Consider the following 21,305-nt stretch of genomic DNA (forward strand, 5'->3'; position numbering starts at 1 on the left):
CTATTGTCCTCGCCGTGCGAAAGGTTACTAGGTACCAGGAACAGGCTGCACAGTGGGAATCTGCACCCTTTGCATATCCCACAGAAACACATCTTTTACAGCTGTTGACATTAATACACACACAACACTTTAACGGACACAGACACGCAGATTCAAATGGAGCATTTTGAGCATGAAGCTGTGACCTTCCTCCAGGAAGTACCCTGTCGGGTGTATACAGAGCCCGAGAAAGAGCGTGGAAAAATGAGTACCTCTCTTGTAGTTCTTTTACAGGCTCTTTTACATACATACCCGTTGATCATGTTGGAAGGTGTGACGGGCGGCTTTCACATCACATATTATTTCGATTTTTGGGGGGGTGGGAATAAATAAATAAATAAATAAAATAAAAAGATCACACAAAAATGAAAGCGAGTTTCCTGTGCGATGAACGCACACTGAGATTTCTCAATGTACTCCCGTACTCCCCCCTGGCTAGGCTGTTGTGATACTCTGTGTCCTGTCTAAACAATGACTGGATGACAGAGGGGGACTGGTTATGACACATACCGTGAGGGTGAATATGGTAAACATGGTGGAGGAGGAAAAAGTCTGATTCAAGCTTAGTCAGGAAATAGTGAAATCTCCTTTTTGCATTATGAGTTGTTGTTTTTCTTTCCAGGAGACCCAAACCACAGTATCAACACTGGTTATCACTGCAAGGATCCTCTTGGGTTGATTATTTCCATCTACTCGCTACTTGTTATTCAACATAATTTGCGTCAGGTGGGGGCCTCACATTGGTTAGCACAGTGTTTACCTGATACTCACGGGCCTTTACTAATTAATACAGCCGACGTCACCAATGGCCTCAGGTTGCCGACATCGGCTGACACGCTCATCCGTCCTGTCCTCACCGCTGGACCGCGCCATCACTCATGTTTCATTCATAGGACTGCGGAGAGTCTGACCCCACCGTGACTCATCTCCTACACCAACGCCGGGAAGACTAACGGCCATACAGCTACTATATAATTTAATAGATTTTTTCGAGGACCCTACATCTTGTCCCTGCCTGTACATTAACTGAATCACACCAGGCTCTCTGAAAACCAGGCGTGCAAGATGTTATCGCTCTTAAACAGCTTTTACGTGCCATTTCAAATGTCAGTTGAAAGACTAAGAAACACCAAAGTCGGCTCACGGTGCTTAACTATAGGTCGAGAAAAAGGGTCCGGGGGTAAAGGGCGTGGGGGGCCGGGGCCACAAAGCAAGGTGTAACTCTATAAAGAGAGAGCCTGAGGCACCCAGTGCAAACAGGGAAACTGCTTCAATGGCTGCCTCTAGATTTCAAACATTCGCCTGCGCCCATGAGCGAACACAGACAGACTGTGGGGTCCGGTTCTAATGCTCCACCTGTTGCTAGCCCCGAGGCGCTGCCGCTGCCACCTATCACTCTTCATTAGGGACAAGGGGACGCCACCACACCCAGAACTGTCTGGCCGTGGTGAGTTATGGGCCCAGTGTTGAAAAGGTGAAGGGTTAAGATGGGGAAACAAATGGTCCCCCGATGGAATGCCATGCGGAGAAGGTAGGCAAAGAGAATAAGGTGGGAAGCTTATTTTACAACTTTGGGGTGATGTACGCCCACAATAAATGAGTGTAGAGGCATGTGTTTGTGTGTGTGTGTGTGTGTGTATGTGTGTGTTTCCTGTCAGATTCAAGGTATATCTAATTGGGTGTAGCTGTCAACAAAGCAGAGGGTGCCACCAAATGCAAAACAAATATGATCCACATCCTTGTATGTCTACCGCTGTAGGTCACTTCTCCCAAAATGATCCCCTGCTGCTAACTTCTGGTCCAATTTCCTGAGTTGGTTAACCCCCATGGAGCCACGGTCTTTCACTCTCACTGCCGGGGCAAAGAGGTGCGTTCACAAGGGATTTGGCCGAGCCTGTTCCATCATCATTGCCACGGAAACGCTCGTTAGCGGAGAGAGGCTTTGTTAATAGCTCAGTGGGGGGAAGGCGCTGTCACTGTTGAACTTGTTTGTTTTTGATCCTTCCAACCACCTTTATCTCCCCTGTCCAAATGGGGAGGACAGGCCACGGCGCCCCCCACGCCCCCACCACGTCATTGTAAGGAATCTTTCATGTTGTCGGATTCAGTTTCATAATCATGTTATTACATAATCTATCGATCTAGAGGAGACTGCTATTTAATAGAATAATTCTATACTAACTAATAATTGACAATACTTTAAAGAGAGGGAGTTATTGACCTATTTTAATAAGATATTGTTTCAACATGACAAAACCATTGTCGAGCACCAATCCAATCCATTACTTTTACACAAGGGTATGAAATTGGGCTGTTCATTTTGGACCATTAATGTATAAAGGTGACATTTGATCCACTGTTCTTCATTAGAGAGACATTTTTTTCTCGTACATCTGATATTTGATATCTGATATGGCTCAGGATTTTGTATTGGGATATTCTCCAATATCAAACCTCCATTTCATCCTGGGCTGCTATCAGCATGGGATAGCTGTATCTGAATCGTCCCGTCCCTTTCTGTTTTTTTTTTACATCCGATATATAACCAGCGTACATTGAACTGGCAAATGCACATGTTGATCCTATCACTGTATCTGACATGCTAGTAAAACGTCATCCACAACCAATTCAGCTTTTCAAATTGACCATTATACAAGTAAAACATTGCACATACTGTGTTATTCAGACAATTGATTATGCATTTAAACCATCGCTCAAACCATGCACTCCTAAAATTAAGTTTCAGTCAGGTAAACATTAGATCAAATAACAAGGAGGCGTGGTGTTTTGAAATAGCAGGGACAAGGAAGCCATTCTTTCGTAAAGCCTGGATTTCTAAAATTGTTTCAAAGATTGAAAGCTTAGTACTTAAGTCTGTGTTTTCTGACTGAACTTTGGTGTTGCCCAGTCTGGGACTGACTGAATTTTCAGAAGTTGAAGTGAGAGAGGCAGCCCTGAATTCCTGCTGTCTTGAATGAACCTCTGGGCTGATGAAGAAATCTAAACATAAGGAGAAACGTGCACTTTACTGGCCACCGAAATATAAAATATGGATATTCACAGGGAGTTTTTCCTCAAGAAAAAAAAAGATGGCTTAGTTACTGCTGTGGGAATGGTTTACAAAAAATGGTATCTGTGATCCAAAATGGAAAAACACAATCATTGCTGTTTAAATAGGATTTAATTTTTATCACAGCCTTAATGCCTATATACAATATCATTACAATTCACACTCTGGATAAACTATGATGTCATAGAATGTCCCAGTACTCCATCCAGTAGCTCGAATGCGAGCAGCTCACTTTATGAGCTCCATTCCTTCTTGTTTCTGACCTTTTGTGTGCTGTTCAAATACTTTCTACTGTGTCTTTAAGGACAGAGTTCCCAACGTTTTTAAACTTAATTCCCAATTTAGTCATCCCTCATAGGGTAGAGAAGATAAGGCGGTGATCATGAAGTGCAAAAATAGCAGCTGGACTGAATTAAAATGACTCGAAAAATATTTCAAAAAATTGTTTTCTGGTACCGGTAGCAAGATCCAAAAAACCTGCAGAAAGGTGCATACGTGATCAACTGTCCAGAGTGGATTAACATTCCTGCAACAGAACGGTTTCTTCATTCGTAAATCTGTAAATCTGTTTCAGAAGATTAGTACTGTTATTTGTCTACAGCAGAAGAATGAGTAATGTCCTAATGAGGCCATGCTACAGAGCTTTGCACTGAAACCGGACCTTCAATACTAATGGAGGAGCCTTGTGCGTCACTTTTATCTCCTAGCGTCAGCCGCTGTCTTGCAGATCACGACTGGTGCAATCTAAAGTGTTAATCAATAATAATAATAAGTAATCAATACACAAAACATCGGGTTTGGCAACACTAGTGCTATGACAGACAATGTAAGCTTACCTCAAAATAAAGGGATGTTATGAGTAATTTTTTGATGAGGAGGCCTCGATTTTTTGTAGAAGATGTAAAAGAGGCGGCGTAAAATATGAAAATAAACAGTATTAGTAGCAACAAAATACTAATTGCATTATGGTTACAGTTTTCAACATGGTAAATCATTCCACCTCTAAACTGCCCCCCTTTGCCACTTAAAAAACTGTCAAATGATCCTTAACTAGAATTGAATCTGGCTTCCCCATTGTGTAAAAGCATGAAGTGCTTTCGGCTGGAGGTGACAGCAATGACTCTTAATTCAAATTCTGGTTCATTGGTGGCCCAATTACGTCCTCATGAGACAGGACGCATACAGTAGGTTGCATCAGACCATGGCAACTGCTCTGCACGAGGTATCATGCTTGGTTCTAGATGAGATTAATACATTTATTAATGAGCGGAATATGATAAATAAGGGGGCAGACGGGAATAAGTGAAAGTGTATATGCAGAAAGTTCTTATAATTTTTATAGTTTTTATTTTTCAAATATTTCAGAATCACAAGTATCTTTCTGGGTGATGAAGAAAACCAAAACTAAAGGAGTAAAACAGAGGTGTCGAGGCTGCTTGTCCCATTATCCCAGCTTTACCTGATATTTAAAAATGAGGACTTATTGGTATAAATTGGGTTTCTGGGTTATGTAGTACACTCTGTACAGCACAACAATTGCACAAGACCAGTACAATATTCAGGGCACTCAAACTTTTGATGAACCAATCTTATCAAATTCTTAAAGCGCTGTGTAGTATATGCACTTGACTTTTAACCTTGGATTGACAAGACACTCAAAACATGTTATTTTGCGATTTTATTTTTTATTTTTCCATTGTTTTACTTTTTAACACCAACAAGACAACAGCCTCAGTCACAGTTCTCTGTGGTTATCTTCAGATTCCTCCAAAGTATTGTTTGCTAGAATATACTAGAATGCTTTGTCATGAAGACACCTTTTTCAGGTTTCAAATATTACTATATTACTCATATTCCGATTAGAAATATGACTTCCTTTTAGGTATGTATCTCTGTATCTGAGTGTTTGTCCTTTTTTATGTTGTCCTTGTTTGTAACCTTGATGTATCTTGTTTTATGTTGCTTTCTTGGCCAGATCTCTCTTGCAAAAGAGATTTTAATCTGAGATTTATCTGGTTAAATAAAGGTTAAGAAAATAAAGGTTAAACCGTATATGGTATGGGGATTTAGGATATGATCTAGGTGTAAAGGCTGCATAATAGCACCCTGTGAAACACAGCATGCGCCTCAGCATTGCAACGCAGGGATACTTGACATCCGAATATGATGAATATTGCTGTCTCTGATGTTTTATAAGTGTTGGTGTTTCAAAGCAAAACAAACAAGCACTCGCAGACACAGAGAACCTTAAGATTTTCTAAAGACCACGTGCAGTCTCGCTGGACCTCAGCGCGACATATCCCACAGCTTTGGATAAATCTGGTAATTACAGCCCGTGTTAAAGCAAGGGGCTTTTAGAACGAAAAGATTGAGCTGGCAAATTTACATGACGCCCAAGTGTGCTCTGTGATTGTGTGTTCAAAGAGATGGAGACGGCCGGGACTGTTATGAATGTCTATCTTTCCAGTAGCACATGCAGTAATTCTGAGCCTGACAGGCAAAAGATCACAAAATAGTACGTCCTCGTAATTAAAGGCTCTAACTAAGAGGGGAATTAATAGCAAATTAAACTACATTTCAGCTTGGTAGGTTCATCTCCTTGACACATCAAGGAATATCGATCGAACTAAAACCATTCCCAAAAACGGTGTACTCTACTTAAAGGATCGGTTCACGATTTCGCAAACCGAGGCCTTATCAGAATGTTGGTTTCTATCATAATGAGAATTTTTCATTTTTAAGGGTTTTCTGTATGCTGAAAAGCTTGCCCCTTTAGACTGCATTTACGCACAGTGAGAAGCTGTAACAGAGCGGTAACTTTCTCAATAATAAAGCGTTCGGCAAGGTTGTGCCACGAACAGAGTAAAATATAAATTGTAGGAAACAACATTTTAATAAGCGCAGGGCTGAAAAATAGGTAACATATCCTTTAAGATTTCCTGCATAAATAAGCGGGCACGAACCCCAATAAATAACAAATAGATTGAAAAACAAATCTTGAAGATAAAGCAGCATACCAAGACAGCGCTAAATCTACAATGGAAGATCCTGATGCTAATTTAGGTGTTAATTTAGAAGAGAAGATAACTTAGGTATGACAAAACAAACACAGCTGGGGATAAGGCCGAGAGAGGAATGGACGGACAAAGGCGGCGCACCACACACCGGACTAAACAGCAAAACAAAGCTCTGAATCTTCGTCTGTTGGCTCTTTTGTTCTTAGGTTATCCATGTCTAGCCCGCAGCAGAACATTGCCTCCGTCTGACATCTGGAAATGGAATCCTGTCATTGTTTTTTAGGGAATTCAAGCCTAGTGTCAGGAGAGGCGTTTGGTAAATTGTGTAGTAGCTGTTGTCGTGTGTTTTATAGATTGAGCTTTGGTGCAGCTTGCCATTCATTTGGAAACTGAAGCATTCCCAAACAAATCTTGATCATAACTTACGCCCATATGATCACCTACACGTATAAACCTTAACATAAGATTGCATTATTTTAAAATAAGGTACAGAGAGACCACACGAGAGAGAAGGAGCAGATGTAAACATGTTTACTGTCCATGATAGGGGTGAAATTGGTAAACCCCCGGGCTTTGCCAGCCAAAACGCTTTCGGAGAATACCTGTTGATACCTGCGAAACACTGGTTGCAGGCGTCCTGCACAGATGGGTCGCGTGACAGACTCTCGTCAACAAGCTATTAAGCCGTTGAGCAGCATCTACGAATCCCCATAACATCATTTATCAACAGCATAACCGAGACACCGTGACTTTCGGCAACTTCTGGGACAAATTGTGCAACTGTTTAGCACCAAACAAAAGAGGTAAAAATGGTGGGAGGTTGAGGATATTTTAATTTATTATAACGATAACAATAATATGATTAATTGCATGATACGATGGTCTTTTCTGCGAATTTGAAGATTAAAAAAAGAAAAGGACCAACGTTTACAACCATTCGCTCCCCTCTTGCTCCCACACAAATAAATCAAGTGGCCAATCTTTTCCTCCTTGAGCTGACGTCAGAGGACTGAGTTTTCGAAGTTGGTCTCTGCCTCCACAGCAACCGGGGTGATACCATCCTCCCCCCTGACCCGACCCTTGGAGAAACTTTTTTTTTCACGGGTGCTGGTGGCGGTGGTGGGTGGGGGTAGTATTGTTCCCAGCACTTGAATGGATTGCCCTCTAATTCATCTCAGCGTGTGGAATAGCACACAAAAGCCAAGGAAGCTGGGGTTTGGGGTCCAGAACAAAAACCAAATGAGGCAGGGTTACAAAGCCACACATGTAAAAGCATGGGTTGAAGGGTCACAGTACGCCACGACAACCAGAATAAATGCTGTTGGGGCTGTGGTGTTGAAACAGCAACACTGAAATACACAACATTTAAGGTGACCCTTTTTTAACAATAATAATAATAGTTGTGTGCAGCATACTGACAAGTTGATTCTTGTAATACTTTAATTTAACTTGAACTAACTTTCAAATTGTTTAAATGTTTCATAGTATTTTTTCGTTCAATTTTTAAATATATTGATTTGTATGCATGCTATCTTAACAACAACACCCGCAACAGTAATCCTACTACTATCACCACGACTACTTCCAATAATAACACTGAATATCCCAAAAGACTGACTATCCCACCTATTTTTACGCCCACAGCCAATACTATCAACTATACTACCACGTACCCCATGCCACAGCCTTTTAATTCAATGTATTATGTGCATAGAATCACATTTTCTATACTCGGCACCTTTTTGCATATATTGTTTTTTTGTTTTGCACTGTTTAGCTCTTTATGCAAAGTGTCTGTACACCAATGCACCAACACTTTGCCCGGACGAATTCCTTTGATGTGAAAAATGTACTGGACATATTCCGATTACGATCGGAACATTGTGACAGCGGAGCTGAGGGTCACTCACCGCAGACTTTTCCCGTTGCCTTTTCCATCCCCAAAACAGACTTTAACATTGGAAACCACGCCCGTACGGCACATCGACACACGTATGTGCACTGTTCTAAACGTCGGCAGTTAAGTGCATTGTTTGTACTAGAACTGCATTGCAGGGATACCTCCTCCGAAAAAAAACCCCAAAAATAATAATAATAACAACGCACACAAACATGAACAGCACAGCGGTATATAAAGACACTGTGCTGAGCGGGGCTTTACACCAACTCCAGCAACGAGATGACATTACGCCGCAGCGCCAGGTCACCGCACACCCATTCGACCGCACAAGTGCCGGTGATGGAGGATAAAGCCCTGCGCGTCTTACCGGGCGGACGGACGGACGGACGGACGTGGGGGGCTTAGTCCGGGTGCGGACGGCGTTCAAATGAGCAGAAGAGCCGCCCGGGTGGAACGGAGTCCCGTGGAGGTGAACGAACGAAAAAAAACAAAAACATACCAAAAACAAAACAAAAAAAAAAAAAGCGGAGCTCCGCCGTCAGGACGTCGGGCGGTGAGCGCGCCCTCCTGTCGGACCCCGCCACGGACCTTGAAGGGCGGCGGCGGGGGAGCCACGGGGTGCGTGCGCTCCCTCGTACGTGATTGGCCGCGGCCGCCGGCCGCCGGCGAGCAGCGGCGCGGCGCGGGGCGCAGTTGGAAAACGGCTGTCCCCCCCCCCACTACAATAAACCAACAGCAAATTAAACAAGATGGTGAAATATTTGTTACGTATCTCTGTGTTGATGTCACCGGGTTAGATGTGGAGCCTTAGTGAAGTGGACCTACGGAAGGAGATTAGGACCATATTTAAGAGACGCTCACTGTGGGGGGGGGGGGGGGGTGGCAGGCGCGTTATGAGATCAGTAATATGGATCATAAAAATCACAGTTCGGATCCTTTTCCGCCCCCACTCAGAAATCTTTGATTGCCAAGTTGTTTTAAATCAACCCATTATTTGGTTAACCTTGTTGTTGCTTTATCTCACCCCGATCTCTTTATCTCATTAATACTAATACCCCTTTCCTCTGTTTTGAGAATTTTTTTTTTTTATTTTTTTTTAGGAAAAATCAGAATTGTGATTTTAAGGTGTTTTGTTTTTTTTTTCTCTTTTCTTTACGCTCAGAAAACATGTCCGTATGTTGGATTATAATCATGAATATACTGCGTGTCTCTCAGAAGGCTGACTCATCCAACTGCATTAACACCACCAGCATGGGTGGGCTGTTGCACATCTTACAAACTGGAGAAGGAGCAATAACATCCAATGACATACTGACAGAGGGTGGAGAGGATTTGTTGCCAGGAGACATTTACTGTGCGGCATCAAACAATGGTGAATCCACAGAATGTTTTGTGTGACTGAAATGAAAGAGGGCCAAGTTTTTCTTCTCTTTTTGGTACCGAAAACATTGCCACATCGCATTATAGAGCAGCTTCTTAAAAACCCATTTCTTCTATATTCATCAAATTAATACCAATAAATGTACAATGCATCCATCTGTAAATTAGGATTTGCATAGATTTCTCTGTCCTCAATTGTACTTAGAATACGGGAACAGCATAGACAACAGACGTGGGACACATTAGTTAAGGATAAGAAATTGTTTTATTTTGCCAAAGAAGTTACACGACAATCAAAACACTTTAAACATTTAACAGTTGAGCTATTACAACGGTAATCATCACGACGACCATACAAGCACTCATATCAACTTGTATGTCTCCAGAAAAAAAATGCCAAATGGCAGCATACATTATAGAGAGCCAAGATAAAATAGAGGAAATTACAAATATATATTCATCTATGTTTTGGGAACAATACATCGATGTACAACAACTCTCAAACTGCTTCCATGGGCCATAGATTCGATACAAAACAATAAGCGTGACATGACAGCTGCTCATCAAAAACCAGCGCATGTCCTTTCTGAAGTTACACTTTAGCCCATTCCAAAAAAGTTAGCAGCTAAGGAAAAGAATGTCAGGCACCTCCTATGTACAAAGTTCCTCAAGTCAACCCTATTTTGGTTTACATCTCACATATCAATACAGCTCACTGTCATGACTGGTCTCAAATGCATAAATGTGCAATATGCAAATCTTTCTGCAGGAGATTAGATTGATTTCGACACTGGGATTGTCATTAACTTTCGTTACACAGCTGTCTGTTATTGAATGTGTGTAGCAACTCTTACAGTACTTTGTGAGTCGGTGTCTGTGTACATTTGGTCCACTCCCCCCCCCTTTAATGGTGCGGTTCAAGATGGTGGCGACGTTTTTGGGGAAGCCCAGGTAGGGGCTAGGCAAAGGGATATACAAATCAAGGCACAGAAAGTCAAATCGTATGGCTGGTGCTTCAATTTCCTTGGGTTGAATTAAATAATTTATAATGCAGGCAAAAGAGCCTGTTCTGAATGACATCTGCATGTGTTGTGAATAACCACCAATCTATGCATTTCTACATTTCACTTCCACTGCTGATGAGGTTAATAACTTGTATCAGAAAACCAGACATAATAAATTCATGAGCTTCTCCGTGGGCTAGTTGACTGAACCCACCTAAAGCATACAACCCCCAACTTAGACAGTTGAGAAATTTAAATAAAGTAATGGCATGTCGCCAAGGTGCCATTTTATCCCTTACATGCACTTACAGAGCCAACTTCTGATGTGCTGGGATGCAACATTCACACGCTGGAATAGAATAGAAAGGCCAGGCAACAACTTCAAAATGTGTTGAGCAACCACCTTTCCACAGATATGTCAAATCGGTACAAAAGTGCATTTCCCATTATTTCAAAAGGTTGTAATTCTGATAGAAGTTGAAAGAAAACAGGCTCTTCAAAGAGACAGCAAGTATGAATTCTGACAATGTAAAGCCTCCGCTTCACAAGAGTAAAAAGACATTTGAAAATGATCAACTTTTGTGGTTTGTTTTTTTCTCTATAAAGGTTCAAAACCTCTGAAAGATAAAAAGTGAAGGAGAGAGAAGTAGAGAAGGATTTCCTGTAGTTCCTTTGGAGTGTTGGGATGTTCCACTTTAGGTAAAACCTCAGACTGAGCCGAGACTGGAGTGATTTAGTGCTCTTCCAGCCAAGATGGAGTGTCACCACCTGGCATTTTCAGCTTGATGTGAAACTGCTTGAGCGTCTCTTCCAGCTGCTGCTGGTTCCCTGCGTAGTAGGCGGCGATGGCGTTGTGGAACAGGATGAGCTGGTTATGCAATACCTTCACCTGATGGGCAGCAGGAAGGGTTTAGAAAACGCAAATGATTGAAATCTGATATAGCAGGCCGGGCTAGTGACATTACTAGGGATGCAATGGGAATGCTCCAGTAATGGTTTCGGTAAAATAAAATTTAGAATTTTTTTTTTTTTTTTTTTTTTAAAGTTAAAAGGTGAACAAATGTTTTTTATAGTAGTCTGCCACAAATAACTAGTGTAATGCTCTGTGTGTATGCCTGTGGGGGGGGGGGGGGGGGGGGGGTGTTCAAGTTCATTGGTGGGTTGTTATAAGTTGCATAAGTTCATCAATTGCAGGGGAGGTGTAATTCAAATATTCATTTCCGTTCATATATATCTATTTATATATATAATTTTTACCCCCAAAAAAATAATAAAACCAGTACTATAGTTAGATATTTTTGTGTAGAACAGGTATAAACAGTATTTTTCACACATAAATAATAATAGTAAAATAACTTCTTGAAAATAAAACATCAGTCAGAGCAGTGCGTGTGTGCCTTTGCTTTGTGAGCTTGATGTGACAGTGGGTGCGCTCCTTTTCAGTCAGGGCACCTCCCGACGAGGGAGGAGCATAGGCTATCTCTTACATGGAGGGGGTAAGATTTACCGGCGGCAGGAGACAGCAACTTAAACAAACACAATATAAAACTTGACAAAAAAATAATAATAATAAAGTATTACAAGAGTCTCACCCAGCGAGACACGGTTCCCTTCATTCATAGGAAAAAGCCGTTCAAAAGAACAAGGTCATTTGTGAACGACCGAACACTAGTGCGAGTGGAAGCGAGAGAGCAAAAGAGTGTGTATCAAGAGAAGTTCATAATAAAGACGGCCACGGCCATCCCAGGGGGTTATTTTCCGACTTGATGAATGCATTCTTTACAAAAACATTTCCATGTATTTTTATCTCCTGTTTCTATGGAAAAGGCTGCGTAGCTGCGCGCAGATGAAAAAAATAAAAATAAAAATAGTCCTCTCGCAAAAGTAGAGAAATGCCGCGGGCACGCAAACTCCACACTTTTCCAACACATCCGGTGCACTTCTACCGTGAGACCGTGATACCACGGTTCACCTGTGCGTATTGAACCGTAAGGGGCATACCAAGCGGTTCGATAATATACCGTGTACCCTTGCATCCCTAATGTTGACCAGTGCAGACTTAGCCCAAAACCCTACCTTGTTCTCTTCCAGAAACTTGAGCTTGATGGAGACATCATTCCGCATCTTTTCATACTTTTCACGGTGAATCTGAAACTGCTGCTGGGACTGCTCTATCTTGGGCATGGTGGTGGCGTCACGCGGGCCCAGATTCAGCTCCTCCAGGTCAGTACGATACGCATCATACTCGATCCTAGGGGGTGAGGGTGTAATGTCTTTAAAATAAAGGGCATGTGTATCATATATACGTGAATACATACACGCAGTCCTTCATGTAGAGGTGCACATATTACCTGGCAGTTTCATACTGCTTTATATTTATCAAGGTGTCTTCAATCGTTTTGTCCACCAGTGTGTTCACACTAGAGATAAAGAAGTTGATCGCACCGAGCAGCGTCTCCCCGTTTTTAGATAAATGCTTTTGGGTGTCAGCATTGAAGCGAAACTCCTCCTATTGGATAAAATTAAAAGTTATTTAACACTACATCATATCTATGAAATAACTATATTGTCTGGTAATGAGGGTGAATGACTACATCAAATACTGCACCACAGTTAAAACATCTTATCCAAATAACATCAAGGGTTGGATTGACATACATTCATTTAGCAAGAAACTGCAACTGCATTGAATTAACTTCCTAATTACTATAGCAGTGGCTAAATTAGTGACAATCAAGGAATGCTTTTATTTGCGTGCGTGAAGCAGACATTTAAAAGGTGCAGTCGAATGGTGGGCATCTTGAATCATAAAATGTAAATATTGATTAATGAAGTAACAGAAAACCAAAAATGTTTGAGGGACACAATGAGACAGAGAATTAAGAGAAATAGACTTTGAGCAAATGTTGCTCATACACTAAATGCATTAGAAGTAATTCAAAAGACAACAGTGCTTAATAAATATAATATAAAAATAATAAAATACAAGTCATGAAAACTGATGGGGGACCAGTCGACACATTAGTCTTCCAGTAGTTATATACATTTAGATAATCAATCTATATCTATAGCTCTATAAACTGGATTTCTATAGATATGGATGGATAGAGTGTACCTCAAAGTGAATGTGATAAGTGGGGGACTCACGTGAAGCTCCGGGGACTTAAGGCTGAGGTCTGCGAAGGCGTCCCCCAGCTGCCTTTGCGTCTGCATCATCTGGGACAGCTGCGCGGAGAGTGTCTGGGCCAACTTGACCACGTGCTCATACTTCCTCTTGTTGTCACGGAGCACTTCGATCTGCGCCTCCAGCTCCAGGTCCACTGTCCGAGAGCCCCGGCCCAACTTCTCTGAAAGGATCTGTCTAGTGCACTGTGGAAGACGGTGAGTACACAAACACCGCAAATATTGACGCCAGTACAGAAATAGCAGAAATCAAAGGGACTGTGCTGCGTTTGTGATCATGCACCGGACAAGACAGGATGGACTCCAAACAGGTGTAAAAATACAGCGGTGAACCTGAACGCCGAAAACATGCAAGTCCGTCTGTACACACTAGGCGGGGGCAATGCTTTCTACTGAACTGATATCCTAATTGAGGGAAGACTAAGGACAGAGCTGGAGAGAGAATAGTTGCAGATTACAGTGGATTTGATTTCGTACTCTGTTATTCAAAGTGAAGGCGAAGGGATGAGGTTTCAAGAAAAGCAGACAATGCAATGAAAAATGGGGATTACTTTATATGTGTTGATGCTCCACTTCCTCACTAGATCCAGCTTTTCTATGGCAGGGTTCTTCAAGTCCTCTGCAACCACCACTGGTCCACTCCTCTGCTGCCCTTTCATAGAACCTGGAAAATAAAAAAGGCATGAACCTGGGGAGTGGCTGCAATAAAGACTTGTGGTAATGATGCGGGGTGTATGGGAGCTGTAAACATCAAACATCGTTAAAGACTGACATGGCACAACTTGCCCTTGAACTGAACTTGAATCAATGATTACTTAAACTTGTAAAAGAGGCTCAATAAGCTCAAGCCCAAAGGACGCTGAAAAGATTAATAGTCACAAGAATGACAATTACTTATTATATTATCGAGACTAGTTAGCAACCACAGGAAAGGGATCTGGGAAGCCAAGAAGCTTGCAGGGAATAAAGCAACTGCTGAAAGAGGTTAACGGTGCAAACTTCTCAGAGGTCACAGGATGCAAGCAGAAATACCCGCTGAGATTTCTGCAAAAGCTTGTTCCACAATCCTATAGAGGTGTGGGGGGGAATAAATAAATAATAAAAATAAAACAAAATCGATATAGCATAGTATCACAGTAATTTGCATCGCGATATTGTTTAGATACACTGACAGCCGGTATCAATATTTTATTATATAAATTGCAAATACGAAGTCCAATTTTTGGTAGTAAAATAATAAAATAGATTACATTCGATCAATAAAAGCGACTTTTCTTGGCTACGTTTTTGTGTTTCTAATGTAAACACTGCGGAGCAGGAATCAGTCCCAAAGAAAAACTAGTGATAACAACAAATAACACGATGTGTCAGGGACGACATTCATCTATGGAATGCATATGCGACAGTTATCATTGCTGTAGATATTTGGAGCCGCGATTTGGACCACGCACTCTTTCTCAATGGAGGATTTCCATTTGCTTGAGTTTCTGTGATTGTTTCTTGCTGCTCTGTTCCTTTATGTACATAAGCAGCCGTAACAGCTACATAGCGAGTATCATTTTCATGACCAGCTACCCACTGTTTGCTGGTTGACGTATGAGTAAACATAATGTACAATTGGATAAACAGGCTGGTTTTATTTCCATATTCACAACACAACTGGTGAAAATGGGTGGGAAAAGGGAAAACGCTGTCGAGCTCGTCTCATACAAAGTAAATGCCGCCGTTGGATCTAAACATAACACATATCGGATGTGACGTCTATATCTATGGTGATATCTGTGTACTGACCAGTGACCACACTGAGGAGTACGCAAGTTTACGTCATGAAATCAGCATTTTCAAGAAGACCAAAACGGAGACAAAAGATGCGTTTTAAACGTTTACTGCAGTCAGGTGAGAAAGACACTATGAAATAATTGGGTGTATTGCAAAAACATAAAGACTCCCAATATCGTACTGGGAGATCCATGGCGATTCCCGACCCTACCTAGGACCACAGTCTATCCGTTAAGCATAAACTTTGCTGCTAAGTATCATCAGTGATCATTAGTCGTTGCAAGCAGAAATTAATCTCAACCGGGTCTTAGCGTACAGCAAGGAGAAGGGAAGGCGGGCAAATTCACGGTAGAAGGAAGTGAGTGGATTCTGGGAGAAATTAAAATGAGAGCAAAGAAGGAAAAGGAGCTATAGAATGGCAGATTGCGATTTATTTTGTGCGTTAAACTGTGCATTTCATCTTGACTAAACCCAACCGCTGTGGATACCTTTCTCAGCCTGACTATCACTGGCAGAGCGTGCCAGGCGGCTTGCCACAGCCCAACCGGGAGCTACGGGTACCACGGGGGATGTGGGCTGGCTTGCTGATCCTGGGAGATATTCAGAGCGATGTTCAGACTCATTAGTAAAATCAGACTCAACAGGTTGTCTAAACAACGGGTAAACTGGTGAATTTCGTATTGATGTGGCACTCATTTCATTTTGTTCTAATGTTACGGGGGGTGTGATTATTTTACAGGATATCTTCCGCATCTTAAGTTAGAGCTACGATCCTGCTTCACCCAAATAGAGTTAATCTAATTAAAATGTGCCGAGAAATGGCAGAGCAATTTTGTAGGAATTGAAGGCCAGAGTATATGTATTTGCATTTGTAATACGGACGTGACAATGAAAAGAAAGGCAGGGTTTCAAAAAAATGGAGATCAGAGGCAATTCATTCAATCTCAATTGGCTGGCCAGCTTTACAAATTCAAATTTCGGCCTGACCTATTGCACTGGATTTATAGCTGTAGCACTGAGTACAATCACAAGGGGACATTTGCAGCAATTTTATGCTTCAAAACATCATACCCACATTAAATATAGAACTCTGAAGAATGCTTTTATGGGATATTTATTTCCTTTTTTTTTTTTTTTATAACAAATAACAAAAGGAGAAAATAAAATGAAGAATATTAAAACAATTTGGTGGTGGTGTGGTTAAACCAAAAAAAAATGGCACAAAAAAAAACAAAAAGAAAAAATGTACTGCTTTTACCTTTATAATGTCCTGATTCAATGATGCCCTCTGTTGCTGAAGCAAAGCTACTGGAGGAGACGCTAGACTCTGAAAAGTTTAGGCCACCGGGGGGGCTCGAGAACGAGTCCTGTAGGAAGAGAATAACATTTATATAAAGAAATAACATACATTTAAAAAAATAAATAAATAAAATCACACACACAGAGACAGGTTTTTATAGTTGAATCAATTATGTTGACATGCAATAGTAATGCATCTCATTCTGAGCACTACTCACTAGTTGCATATTTTAATACAAGATGTTCATAAAGGAAAAATTTAGAGACATTCAACGTTTTCCCAACGTTGGAGAAAATACAAAAAATAAATAGAGAGTTCAGATATATGATAGATAGATGGAATCAAAAATAGAACCTTCTTGCTGCAAGGTAGCAGTGCGAGCACGGTGCCACCGTACCATATAAAAGGCAACATCTCAAAAGTGCAAAACATATCCAGAGGTGACGGGCATGAGAGGCAGAGAAAGAGCAATCCCTTACCTGGTCAGGGCTCTGATCAACATCACCATTGCTGGTGACAGGGATCTCTGCAGCTGAGCTTCTGTGGAACTCCTCAGCCATCTTGCTCTCCTGGAAAAGGAAACGGTTAAAATACAGCAGGTTACTCCTATCCTGCAAAACCTTCAACAAAGAAGCGTTCCACCACTTGGCCCACTTTGAAAGATGCTGTAGCACAAGCTTTAATTAATGGGATTTCTAGCCTTAGAATTGCATCCTGAGGTCCTTGTAAGATTTGGATATTACAAGGTACTACGACGGAAAGTTAATTCCTTTGAAGGTCAGAAAGGGAAGGTATTGACAAAGAGCAAATATCATTAAAGAGGCACTATGAAACTTTTGGTATTTGGCACCCCTACAGTTTCTGAGTGCAACTGCCTTTTTACACCACTGGGGTAAAACTGTCTGGTGTCCGAAGATAATTTATTTTACTGGACAAATTTTAACCTTACCAGTCACGTTTCAATAACAGTCTATGTTACAAACACACATTTTGACCAGTAAGTTTATAATTTATTGTTTATTTTTTCAAATAAAATTGACCAACCAAAAAAAAACCCCCACAAAATAAACTAATTATCGGAGCCAAACGTCAAGGAAGTGACGTAGTGCTAAAAAGCCTAACGCACTTTCCACACGGTTTCATACCCGAACACAGAAGTTACATAGCGCAAGAACAGGGCCTGCGGGGGGGTTGGGAATGAAAGAGGTGGGAGTCTCCATATTACAAGTCAGTGTACCTGTTCTGTACTATTCTGATTCTGTACAATAGGTCAAATACATTCTTAATTATTTAGGATTTAGGTTTACTTCAGCAACAAAAAAAATGTATTTGAAAAAAAAAAAAAAAAAAAAAAAATCCGAAATGTTTGGAGCACAGATAGGTTGTCGTGTCATCTGTCTTGGTCCATGATTGGATACAATTGTCTGAGGTGAATGATTGGCCTTAACGAGCCCATTGTGTTCGGCCCTCTAAGTAACTTTGAGGTGCGGCCTCAACATACATACATACATACATACACACACACACATACATATATATATATATATATATATATATATATATATATATATATATATATATATATATATATATATATATATATATATATATATATAAATAAATTTTTTTTTTTTTTTTTTACAATTTGGACAGTAATACAATAGAACATAAAACTAAAACTTCTCCTGGAGTCTAAAACTCAAGTCAAGATATGTAAACTGATTTTACACTAGGCTGATTTCAAAACGTGTGGACAGTCTGCACCTGTGGAGTCATATAACAGAACATAAATGCTTAAAGGCCACACGACGCCCACATGCAGCCAGGCAACAGACATAGGAAGCATCAGGTAAAGGTTTGGAAATCTATTCAGAAAGCGTTGCAGAAAGAATTATGATTACAAAATAAAGTGTGCAGCAAAATTCTGGGGCTGTATATTGGGTGATATATTATTTTCAAGACTATTTGTTGACTGCATCTACAGGGGCTCTAATTTGACAGATTTGTCCAGATTACACGAAAGATAAAATCATTTTCTCATTGTAGGCATTGCAACTATCTATACAAACATGTTCGCAACTACTTTAGAATTTAAAAAAGAAAAAAAGGATTTAGAAATCATCCAAGAATTTAATATATACATTTTTAATATATATATATATATATATATATATATATATATATATATATATATTTATTCACTCTCTAATGGCCTGTGATGCAATACAAAGAATCTGAATTTCCCTTCCTGTCCTTGAGGTCCCACATTCAAGCAGCCCATCGGGCTTCTTGACCCTATCCCAGCTTGAGAATGCGGAATCAAATCACATTTACTCGACCATATGACAGCCTGTGGAATTCAAGAGCTCTATCCATACAAAAGTCGCACACAGGGAACACTGTGAAAGATTTCCGTTATTGCTGGGATCAGTCACTTTCGCCACACAAACAGAGAGAGAGAGAGAGAGAGAGAGAGAGAGAGAGAGAGAGAGAGATGATGCAATGGCTGCAAGAGAGTATTTACTGCCAAGAATCATGACTGCTCACCAGAACAATGTAACTTAATTTATCTGTTTCATATTACAGAAAAGACGGTATAGACATAATGGCAAGAAAATGTACAGCACAATTTTAAACAATTTGCAATAGACTTACAGTAGTGCAATTAGAAAGGCCAAGAAAGCAGAGAAAGCGCACAATCAACAATCATGTGCAAATTAAACAAACAACCTTACTATCATCCCACAAAAAACCTTACCGCAAATCTTGTATCATTTAGATTTACTTTAAACTGATAGCAAAAGGACTATATAGAAGGAGGAAAGAACCACCGCCACCAGAAGCTTGCGAGCTAAAAATCAAAGAAGAAACCAAAGCTAGGGCTGATGAAAGAGGGCGATCGACCAACATGCAGATAAATATCACCTGGCTTCCAGTGCAAGAATCTCCATTTCCCTCTGGCGCTTCAGCTGTTTTAGCATGTTGACCCATCTCGCCACTGACACTGATCCTGACAGCGTCATCACGGTACCCAACATCTTTGTCATGGTGTTGCACCGTACTCTCAGTCTGAACATCCTCATCTTCTATTCGAACATCCTCAAAGCTTTGTTCTAAATTGTATTGACTATTACCGAGGCTTTCAGCGCCTTCGACTCTATCATTGCGGCCATCGCTCGCATCATTTATACTGGATCTCAAAGACTCCTCCGTTTTATGAGCCTCCTCACAATCCATTTGCAGGTCCTTGGAGACGGTCTCTGATTCAGCCTCAAGACTAACTTCAGACATACCTGGAAACACACAGACAGGAGGGCATGTATAGACCCTATCGTATTAATGAAGACTTGGATTGGTTAATGTGTACTACTAATTGTACTTAGTGCTGGAGGATAATGGAAGAGTTATGTGAAATTATTTTTTATGTATAGATAGATAGATAGATACTTTATTCATCCCTGGAGGGAAATTGCAGTGTTACAGCAACTCACATCAAAACAGCAACTCACATCAAAACAACGGGCAATAATAACAAAGTAATAAGAGTAATCAAAGGAAGAAATTGGCAATGTGCAATAACCCTAAATGTTAGCAATAAACCACTGCAACAACAATTCACATGTGAAAATAGGACACTGTGCAAATTTGCATACACATATCAAATAAAATCTGTGCCTTTACTGTACGACGATGCAACGCAAAAAGGTGAGCTCGCACTTAATCAAACTGCTGCTGAGAAAAATCTATCAAATATCATTCAGATGGATGGATTTTACGGTAAACGAGCATGGCGATATTTCACACACAAAAAAAGTTTTCTTAATTATTAATATCACATTCACAACTCAACACTCATACATCCTTGGCGGCACACATGCATTAAGTTACAATGAGAACTTGTGTGTGTGTGTGTGTGTGTGTGTGTGTCTGATGTACTTTCCACGCAAAGATTTTAGTTCACATTTTCTGTGTTGTATTCTACGCCTTCGGTAAGTTTGTTTGTTAACTGCAAGCCACGGTAGAGCACAACTCAGCTGCACAGAACCACAATCAAATGTCATTTGGCTAGACAGCTACGTCGCTAGCTTAACTAGCTCGATAACTAGTTGATCGCAATGTTACATGACAACCCAACACATGAAAGAGCTCACCTTTCAACTCACCTGGCTGTGGCCGTAGCTAACTAGTTAGCTAACAGTTGTGCTACTAACTAGCCGAGGTCCTTCAAGTGCCACGTTGGGTGTTTATTGGCGGGGGGGGGGGGGATATTTTGTTAAAAGAAAAATGCGGAAATCGCGTTAATACTGTGGGTGAAAGTGACCCTATCTAGCGTAGCTCCCTCCCTCCTTGCGACGGGCTCAAACCGCAGCTCTGACCCCGGAAAGAGCGATCTAATGGTTCAACAGCTTCGATTATGTGGCGTTCCACGCCGACCCGGCCATCGGACACTTCCAACTCGGCAGTCCCTGCTTCCGCGCCGTTCTGTCGGCCCCGTTCGGCAGTCCGCCGTCAGTTTGTCTGTTTGGCACGAACAGTCTACAAGCTACAGCATAATATAACAAAAGACAGGGTACGTTTGGATCGAAGGTGGACGTGTTTTCAAATAAAAGTCCATACAACGTTTTTTTTTTCG

At 41.0% G+C, this 21,305-nt stretch overlaps 1 protein-coding gene across 4 annotated transcripts; it reads right to left on the reverse strand.

The window, feature by feature from the left end:
• Nucleotides 1–9,652: 9,652 nt before the first annotated feature.
• arfip1 (ADP-ribosylation factor interacting protein 1 (arfaptin 1)) lies at nucleotides 9,653–21,065 on the reverse strand. 4 transcript variants are annotated; one of them, XM_079998371.1, is made up of 10 exons: nucleotides 20,836–21,065; nucleotides 19,598–19,965; nucleotides 17,152–17,241; nucleotides 16,631–16,739; nucleotides 15,861–15,962; nucleotides 14,145–14,257; nucleotides 13,558–13,779; nucleotides 12,762–12,919; nucleotides 12,487–12,661; nucleotides 9,653–11,299 (listed from the first exon to the last, which is right to left on the reverse strand). In XM_079998371.1, exons 2-10 carry the CDS (start codon nucleotides 19,961–19,963, stop codon nucleotides 11,144–11,146), a joined length of 1,491 nt encoding a protein of 496 aa, XP_079854497.1. In that variant the 5' UTR covers nucleotides 19,964–19,965; nucleotides 20,836–21,065; the 3' UTR covers nucleotides 9,653–11,143. The 4 variants fall into 4 exon arrangements, with proteins under 4 accessions (XP_079854497.1, XP_079854499.1, XP_079854498.1 ...); XM_079998373.1 differs by lacking the exon at nucleotides 19,598–19,965; XM_079998372.1 differs by lacking the exon at nucleotides 15,861–15,962.
• Between the last annotated feature and the right edge of the window lie 240 nt (nucleotides 21,066–21,305).

The sequence above is a fragment of the Zeus faber genome (genome assembly GCF_960531495.2).
Source record: "Zeus faber genome assembly, chromosome: 4".
NCBI lineage: Eukaryota > Metazoa > Chordata > Actinopteri > Zeiformes > Zeidae > Zeus > Zeus faber.

Excerpts from the sequence above, each read along its gene's own strand:
- arfip1 (XM_079998371.1), bottom strand. The coding sequence starts at position 19,963 with ATGTCTGAAGTTAGTCTTGAGGCTGAATCAGAGACCGTCTCCAAGGAC. Across the intron at positions 17,242-19,597 it reads ATTCTTGCACTGGAAGCCAG|GAGAGCAAGATGGCTGAGGA; the intron begins GTGATATTTATC and ends TTCCTTTTCCAG. Across the intron at positions 15,963-16,630 it reads TGAATCAGGACATTATAAAG|GATCAGCAAGCCAGCCCACA; the intron begins GTAAAAGCAGTA and ends AATATCTCCCAG.